The sequence below is a fragment of the Oncorhynchus nerka genome, linkage group LG22 (assembly GCF_034236695.1).
Source record: "Oncorhynchus nerka isolate Pitt River linkage group LG22, Oner_Uvic_2.0, whole genome shotgun sequence".
NCBI classification, from domain to species: Eukaryota; Metazoa; Chordata; class Actinopteri; order Salmoniformes; family Salmonidae; genus Oncorhynchus; species Oncorhynchus nerka.
The window spans coordinates 29,613,848-29,623,220 of record NC_088417.1 but is presented as its reverse complement, the minus strand read 5'-3'; the positions used below and the strand labels follow the sequence as shown (position 1 = coordinate 29,623,220).

General features: G+C 41.3%; 1 protein-coding gene across 1 annotated transcript; it reads left to right on the top strand.

The window, feature by feature from the left end:
- Positions 1-777: 777 nt before the first annotated feature.
- klf6a (Kruppel like factor 6a) lies at positions 778-5,554 on the top strand. Its single transcript, XM_029626681.2, has 4 exons — positions 778-1,104; positions 3,116-3,698; positions 4,729-4,852; positions 5,214-5,554. Exons 1-4 carry the CDS (start codon positions 1,003-1,005, stop codon positions 5,263-5,265), a joined length of 861 nt encoding a protein of 286 aa, XP_029482541.2. The 5' UTR covers positions 778-1,002; the 3' UTR covers positions 5,266-5,554.
- The last annotated feature ends 3,819 nt before the right edge of the window (positions 5,555-9,373 follow it).

The window sequence follows — 9,373 nt, the reverse complement described above, 5'->3', positions numbered from 1 at the left end:
CCTTCATAAAGTTTAAGGTTAAGCATATCTAAATTGTTGACTATGACCATCTTTCAGTTGCAGGACAAACAAAATACTGGACAACTGCTGTGCATTCTGCATAGCTGCGTTTTACCAGAGTGGTGTAGCCTATTTGAGTCATGAGCGATGTGGCACTTGGCTCCCCTTGTGGAATTTAGCTGTAGCCTACTATCGTGCGACTGGAGACGGTGGTATGTTAGTAAGAAATGCCAGTGTGTGAAACTCCGAACAACTTCAAAAAATAAGAGTTTGTTTCAATAATATAGTCAACAAAAAAAGCGTATGTCAAAAGATTCAAACGAAATTCAAGTCATTCTCGCATACTGTTTCAAAAGTATTTGTCTTGTACTGTATGTTGAAACTGTCAAACAACTACACCGTGAAACTGTTTACAAAGAGGAAAAATTGTTGCTTCTCAGATGCGCTCTCTGTGGCGAAATATGCAGAGAGAGGCAACTCGCTGACAGTTGAATAGAGTACATCACACATATATATACTTTTCTAAAAATAGCTGGCCAATGAATGTGAAGGAACTACGAGTCAAATTCACCAATAAAAAAAGAAACAGGACCAAATTATGTCAGGAGACGATTATGATTGGTTGGTTGTGATATCATATGCGCGCGGGCAAGCTGATTCGAGTTCATTGGTTAACGTTCCAAAAGCGTAATGCTGTCACGAGGTGGTAGGTAGGTTGCGAGGTTTGAATAAGGAAGTTTACATGGTACGGGCTTCGCATTTAGTTCAGTGTTTGCAAATAGAGTAACTTCATCACCAGTAAGCAGTGGTCTGCCAACGGGGAAGCAAAACAACGCTTGTTTGCAGTGCGTGCTATTTGCATTAGCTACAGATAGGGTTGCATGTGAAATTTAAACAAGGATCTTACTTGCCTGTTCGAGATTGACCAATATTTTGACTATTATATTGATTCTAAAGAAAAATATTTCAGTGCAGCTCTTTAGCCAACATTTGGGATTTGAAATGGATGTTCTACCCATGTGCAGCATCTTTCAGGAACTTCAGATTGTACATGACACGGGCTACTTTTCAGCTTTACCATCCTTGGAGGATTACTGGCAGCAGGTAACATTTTTATCCGTTCATTTGAACTGTTTCAATCAACTGAAATAAAGATAACGTGACCAATCATACTGGCTGTTATCCTGGCATGACGATAGGCTACATGTGTTCAAGTACGTGCAAACGAATATTAATTGATACATTTATATCCTACTAATACACGTTGTTACGGTATTCTACAGCACTTTGTCAAACAGTTCCTCATACATACATTTGTTCATTTTTAAACACAATGTAGATGATCAATGTGTCCGCTTTGTTTTGTAGTAGATGATCATGAATTGTAACATTGCAGAAGCGTCAGTAAGCTACAAACATGCAGAATTCCGTAGCTAGCTGGATGTGTCAAATTCGGCGCGTGTGCTAGAGTATGCGAAAAAGAACCAAGCGTTGTTCATATTTCTAGGGTCACCTCCGAATGGAGGACTAAACGTGTTATTTAACCGGTTACCCACAGATGCACAAGCTATGTTCTTATCTTGTTTTATGCAGATGGCTTATTCGAAGTAGAGCATTGTTGCCCGTCAAAGCACGGCACAAGTCCTAGTTCAGTGAGCCAGTGTTTGACAGCTCCGGAGTCTCACTTGAAATGAATGAGACGCGACCAATATCATTTCCAGTAGTGTTGTGTTATTTCTGAGCGATGTTATAGGCTTGTTTCTGAGCGATGCTACTGTAAGTAGCCTTCATATCGGAAGTGAATTTGAAAGCAATGATTTGGTTCGAGTAACGGAGTTGTTGTCGTTCAAAATGCTGCGGAGCGGAACTCGTTCGTAAGCGGATCTGTTGAAGTAGTCTAACCGGAATGAAGCCAATTCAACAATTTAATTTTGAAAGTGGATGCAATTTACACCAATAAAGTGTAACATAACTGACCCCTCGTATTAATCATGATGGGACTGCCTCGTTTGTAGTCATTTTTCTGAAGATATTTGCAGTTCATACGTGATTGAAATCGATCCAAGTAGTTTCCTTCAGGCATTTGCGAGTCGGGCACGGAGCCAACTTCCTCGCTGCCATAAGAGAGATTTAACTCTTTCAACACAGCCACAGAGAAATACTGTCGAGACGGGTATTGTTAAATATAAAAATGTAATATAACTTATTTTTACCAAAGAGAACTGGAAAGGTTATTTTACTTATCAAAACCATAGTTTGAACTAACCATACTGTTTATATTCCTCTGAAACACATCGCATTAATTTGCATGTCGTTCAGTGGGGCTCATATCCACACTATCAAATGTCAGCAGTGACTAATTCCGTGAGAATTCGTGTGCGCATGAGAAGATATTATTGAAACTGGAAATTATTGGTTTAAATTGTGGAAGGGGCATTATGTGCTTTGCCTGGGGCAGAATCTTTTTTCTCCAACTGTTCTTGTCAAACCAACATGATGCCATACCTCCAAACAGATTACTCTTTATTTATTTATTTAATGAATCCTCAAGATATAGTATCAAAACTGAATTAATGTATTATAACATTGAGAAACTGAGTTCTGGGGGGGTAGGAAGGATGTGATTACATGCAATCAGTCAAGTCTGTGGCAACTGAATGAGTCTTGGGGAAGCAGGAAGTTCAGTGGCTTCCTTAAAAGGACACCAAATGTGCTCTGAGTCATTCATTGTACCACAGAACTGACAATGGATATAGTCCCTGTTCCTCCACACATACACACCACTTAGGATATGCAGTTTATGACTGCTCAACTTGAGTATGTAAACATGTAGCCTAGCTAGCTTAAATTTGGTCACAACCATGTGATAGTCGAGCCCATTTCTTGTTTGAACATGTGTTTTCGTACTAGTGTGAAGCTGTAGTTTACTCAGACTAACCTTAGCTGGTCTGCCTTGTGAGCCAAGGGAAACAAGTTGCACAAGTCTCTTGTCATAAAACATCAATGAGGTTGATACTGATTCATGTGTTGGTGGTCTGGTAGCTCCCTGAAATGCAGTACACCTGTGATCTCTTCTATATATTCTAAACATCTGTTTTGTTTGTTCCTGAACCAGACTTGCTTGGAGTTGGAGCGGTATCTACAGAGCGAGCCTTATGTCTCTGTGACATCTGACATCAAGTTGGAGCCGCAGGAGCAGGACCTCTGGAGCAAGCTGATCTTGGCCTGCGGTGATAAAGCGATCGACTCTGACCCAAAGATCCCTCTGGTCAAAGAAGAGGACAATCAGGATGGCCAGATCTTGGAAACCAACAGTGTAAACTCTGACGCCAGCAGTGAAGCTTCAGACAGTTCCGTGGAGCTCTCGCCGACACACAGCTTTACCTTGAACCCTCTGGGGTCGGTTCTGGCCGTTTCTGGACCTTTTAGCCCTTCTATCATTAGCACTCCCCCATCCTCCCCAGAGGTCAGCTCGGAACCCAGCATCTCACAAGGCTGGGGAAGCGTAAACACAGAATTGACCTTGCCGGTAAAAGTCCGGACAGGCGGCATCGGAAAGAACTCGGCAAAGACTGGGCTGGTTGGTGGAGACGTGTCACCGGATGGGAGGAGACGGGTGCACAGGTGTCACTTCAACGGATGCCGCAAGGTTTACACAAAGAGTTCCCACTTAAAAGCACACCAACGCACTCATACAGGTGAGAAAGCAGACATTTCCCTATGCTATCACCCCCCAGGCCGCTGCATTGCATAACCTTGGGGCAAAATACAAACCCTGTTGGCGGAAGTGACAGTGATAGTACTAAGTTTCCTTACTTCCTCACTGTTACACAAAAGCAATGTCTTATTTGACTGCCATTCTTTATTTAACCAAATGGTATTGCCTGTCTGGATAGCTAGTTGTGTAATGTAATTTAAAGAGCCAAAACCAGTTCATTGTGTGTCCTCATGCAGCTACAGAGAGAGTGCCACACAGTGCACTCACTCTCAGACTATTAGCCGTACATGACTGGATACCTAAACTGTGACCTAATCTATCTGGAATGTGTCTGAATGCTGTGGGGGAGGGGAGGCATTCATACTGAGGGATGCAGTCCCAGTGCACATGGGAATACAAGGGACTTGGGTTGCGTCCCAAATGGTACCCCATTCCCTTTATAGTGCACTGCTTTGACCAGAGCCATAGTACGGCTAGTAGTGGACTGTATAGGGACTAGGGTGTCATTTGCGATGCAAACATTAGCCATGGCTCTTCAAAACGGATTGTTTCACCATGGGAAAAGGGAGGCTGTTGAGTGGGGGCCTGTATGGTCGTTTGACCGTCCCTTGTTTTTTTATTAGCAGCATGCCATTGCACGTGTGTGGTTTTCTCCATGGGCTCTGACCCTTGAAGACCGCTATTACGTCCGGTGTATAAAGGACTCTCGGCGTTCCAAAACATGTTTTGCGTTGTGTTAGCGAAGTGTAACCAGTTAATTTGAATTTAGACCAAGTGTCATTGCGTGACGTTGTATAGCTGTCAAGTGACTACCGCTGCATCATCTCATCTGGTCATTTCCTTTCTCTTTACTACCAAAGGTCATTGACCAGAAGAAAGCTCACAATTTACAAAGACTTTAGCTTAGCACATAGCATTTTATTTTCACATTGACTGGAGGTTAAAAATGTATTGTGCAATATTACATGCATTTCACAATTATTAATGTTTTTCTTTTGTTTATTTCATAGGTGAGAAACCATACAGGTGTTCATGGGAGGGCTGCGAGTGGCGATTTGCACGGAGTGATGAGCTAACCAGACACTTCAGGAAGCACACTGGGGCCAAGCCATTTAAATGCAGTCACTGTGACCGGTAAGCTCCATCACTCTGCTATCTACAATAGAGACCACCTGCACCTGAGTGTTTACCCAATCCCTCTTGATACCATTTAATCAAGTGTTAGAAAATAATGATTGTTTTACTAGAGTTGTAACGATGTCTGTTCATTCAGTGATGTGAATAGCATTGCATTGTTAACAAGTGCATAATGAAAATGGTTAGTCATGCATAATGACATTCTTAAAATATGTAATTATATTGTCAGGCTGTTTTTATGTTCAATTGGAATCTGTACTTGTATCCTTGACACACTTGTTGGTTTTTGTAGTAGTGCTGCTACTACTACTACTTTTGAGGTACCCTCCTGTTCATACTCTTCTCTCTTTCTCTCAAGGTGTTTCTCCAGGTCCGATCACCTTGCCCTCCACATGAAAAGACACCTCTGAGCAGGTCGGAGCGGAGCGATGTTAGCCGTTTAGTGAAACTAACAAACGCAGCGAAAGGAAATGTCGTCTCCTAACCAGCCTCATGGTTGAACTGCCCTTGAGAGGAGCGAGCTAGGGGAGCGTGTTCTAGCCAAAGTATGCCATTTTGCACCATACCCAGTGCCTCCGGGATGGATGGACCCCTTGGAGAAGGAAGGCGCTCTGAAGGTTGCCTGTCCAAAAACCACAACAACAGAGGACAAAATCATGTACAGACAGAAGGAAGCAGCCAATTGAATTGAGGGACTTGAAAGAAAAAGAAAAAAAAAAAAAAACTAAAACAAAGACAAAAAAATAATTAACGAATGAATGAGTTGAATGTGTGGTTGGTGCATGATGTTTTTGAGGTGAAGCAACTGTCTCCTGGACAACTGATACACTGGTACTGCTTTACAAAAACGGTTGTCTGAGGTAAGCATGTGTGCACTGCGAATGTCTGACTTGGTTGACTGGCCTGTGTGCAAAGAGGGGGAAGCAAAGGCGGTCTGGTACCAGTGTTGCTGTGGACTGAATGGTGTCAGGGAGCAAGTTTTCTTTTCTTGTAGTTGTGAGTACGGGTGTGTGAGAACGTGCCTGCCTGACTGTCAAGCAGCAGTGAGACTGAGTGAAGATTGGGGTTTCTTGCCAGAAGCCTTGAGGGGTTGTGGTGTTGAGTGGTATGGGGGGGTGATGTGTTTTGTTCCCCCCCCCATTCAGCAACCCAGGCCAGGGGAGAAACTCCACAATGTGAGTCCTGAGTGAGAGGAGCTTTTTTTGGTGTTTGGTGCAGCTACTAAATGTGCAATGTGTTACGTAGCTTGTTTTTTTTACAAGTTACAAAGCAAATTTTTAGTCCATTGTATAAGCTGTGTGCTTAGAGGTATAACACAACTATACTATAACTTCAGTATCATAGACAGGTGTTGCATGGTTCTAGGGTTTGTTCTCTCTTCCTGTTATTCTGTAATCAGGACTGCAAATAGATTCCAATAAAAGCGCAGCTAAATACAAACGGTTAAATGTTACAATATTGTACATAAAGCCTTGATTTTTTTTTATTATTACTTCAGTACTTCTTTCTCTCTTTTTGGTTTGAGAAACCACTACTGCTTACTTAGCAACTGAATCATTCATTCATTAAGCTATTTTTTTTTTTCACTCATCGATGCCTTGAGGACTATCGGATTTGATTTTGTATATTCTATCTTCTTTTCTACCTGGTAATGCACTGTTGACGACCTTAATGGTGCCTTATGCAAGTGACCTATCCTTGTGGGATGGATGACTACTCCTTGGAGAGGGGCGGGGGGGGGGTCACATTGTTGTATGGGTGATTGAAAAGCTTTATTAAGGCTCAATTTCACATGAACTTACTTGCACCTTTCCTTGTTTTCAGAGACTGTTAGGTCTATTACCCCTATGTAGATTGTGAATAGTGTTTTGTGTTTAGAGCATGTACAGTAAAGATCCTCCCTTAGGTTATATTGCATAGCACCCTGATGATCTATATAGTACATTCAGTCGATTCAAACCAAGACTTGTGTAAAATAACTTCAAGTCATCATTTAGAGAGCACTTATAACGGTATATTATTAACCCAATTTACTACCACTGTAGTATGTACTGTATCTACGTAGTTATACACATTTGGTATCAAGTGACAATGTTGCTCAAAGGTACAAAAAAAAACCTGATGAGACGATTGGACTAGATCTGGGCAGGTACCCTATTCCGTCATGGGCCCCTACTTTGGGTCCATAGGGACTTGGTCAAAAGTAGTGCGTCATAAAGGGAATAGGGTGCCATTTCAGATGCAGTCTAGGACATGAACTTGTGGTTTGCATAAAGACAAGGCTGACTTGAAGGGAATGTGATGGTGATGCAGCTGCTCTCAACAATGCCCTAACATTGGGTTTGTAGAGAACTCGGGGGGGCCCAGACTCACTGTAGGGCAATATCCCCCCCTGCAACCAAAGCTGAGGAAAAACGCTAAAGATTTATTGTAATTAACAAGCTCCAGTTGGACAGCCCTTGCCTTGTACTGCATCTCTGTAATAAATTGCTAAAGGCTTTGCTGGCATAGAATTTATTACGGACTGCTGACTCTGGGAGTTTGCTATTGACCCGTCTGGGCAGCCGCATTCGTTGTTTTGGTCCAGGCAGCTACATTATTATCAAAACCAACGTGAACAGGATTCTGAAGAGGAGAAAAAAAAGATCTATCCCCCCTCCCCATTTGAAGCTGATTCATTGTTTATGTACACACTTGAAATAATTTGAAGACTTCAGGACATTTTTGCAGGGTAAGGGACCAAAATAATGTTAAAGGATAGCTTAATGTGTTATATGTGTCATTTAAAAAAAGTCTACACAAGGATTGGTGAGATTAACATTGAAATATAACAAAGTACATAGACTTATTTTATTCAGTATCAGGGACATGCTTTGTGGGTGGAAAGGAATTTGACATTGCAGCAAGATTAGTGTAGCAGGGCCACAACATGGATTTTAGATCAGATTGTTGTAAGAGGGAGGATGAGTACAACTTGAAACGGCCTGCTATAATAAAATTACACCGCCAGCAACAGCAAGGCTTTTGTGGCAAAGAATTGGAACAATGACTTTCTGTCTTTGTAACAGAACAGCAGCCAATATCTTTCAGGTGATAATCGAGCCTTAATTAAGCCTCATGTTTGCTTGCATCTTAACCTACAGTTTCCCATTGCTGCCTGCATCCCAAATGGCACTCTATTCCCTATTAGAGTACTACTTCAGACAAGGGACCATAGGGCTTTGTTCAAAATTAATGGATTATATAGGGAATAGCATGTCACTTGGGATGCACTCTGATTCTCTCTTCCTCTTCCACACACAGCGCCCCTTGTTCTTTACAGAATCTTTGTCAAAGAAAAAAAAAAAAGGAAAAAAAAAAACATTTTTGTAAGATTTTTTTTTTTTTTGCTTTATGACATTTTATTTGAAATTGTTTTGCAAAATTGTTATATTTCTGTATGAATGTATTTTTTATTGGAATAATAAGAATCTTATCAGACCTATGCTTTGTTTCATTTTTTAAAAATCTTCTCACTTTATTACATAGTTCATATTTTCAGGGCTGCAGATCGGTTTATGTGGTCAGAGGGCCGGTTTCCCAGACATAAATTTAACCTAGTCTTCTATTAAGAAACTCTCTCAATGGATAATCTCCATTGAACATTCCTTTTAGTCTGTGTCTGGAAATAACTGGGTTAGTTTTCAAATGGAAGCCAGTGGAACTAGCTTGGTCCCATCTGCTGTAGCCAACTCTTATATTTTAAGTTGTCTTACCCAGAGTGACTTACAGAGCGTAGTAAGTGCATACATCTTTCAAACTGGTCCTCCGTAGAAATCGAACCCACAACCTTGGTGTTGAAAGTGCCATTCTCTAACAGCCTTCATGTCATAGTAGAGTTGGCTACTGCAACAGTATAGGATCAGGCTTGTAGAACTAGCCCATCCAGTCAGCATTTCTACAACACATAACGAAGTTGTCATTAGGTTTATAGTCTTGAGATTGTATTCCAAATGGCCAATAGAATTATACAGGGAACATATAGTCAACATACTCGATCAGAACAGTTAGATTGGTGTAAGGGAGAAATTGAAGGCAACAAAATCCTTTCCCATTTGCTCTGATACTAATCTTATGCTGCACATTCATTATTTGCTATGCATAATCACCATAATAGGCTCCACAATTAAACTATTCCTCAAGGTTTAGGTATAACTGGTATCCCTAATACTCTCAACATGTATGTGCAAGAGCTGAAGAGCTTTGTCAAGCATAATACTTTTCTAGCCAGGAGTTAGTAAAGGAGTGTATTAAAGGAGAATTGAAGAGCTGATTAACTTGTTTTCCAGGACTTTTGCCTTCCACTATGTTTACCTAAAAGTAGGTATCTTGTAATTCATCCAATAGCTCCCAGCCCCCTCCCTCCTTAGGGTAGTAAATACCAGACTGAAAATATCTCACTAAAAAGGAGAAAATGGATACCTTGGAGAAACCGGTTGGGAAACAGAAACCTGCAGTAGCTGTGTGGGTAAAATCACT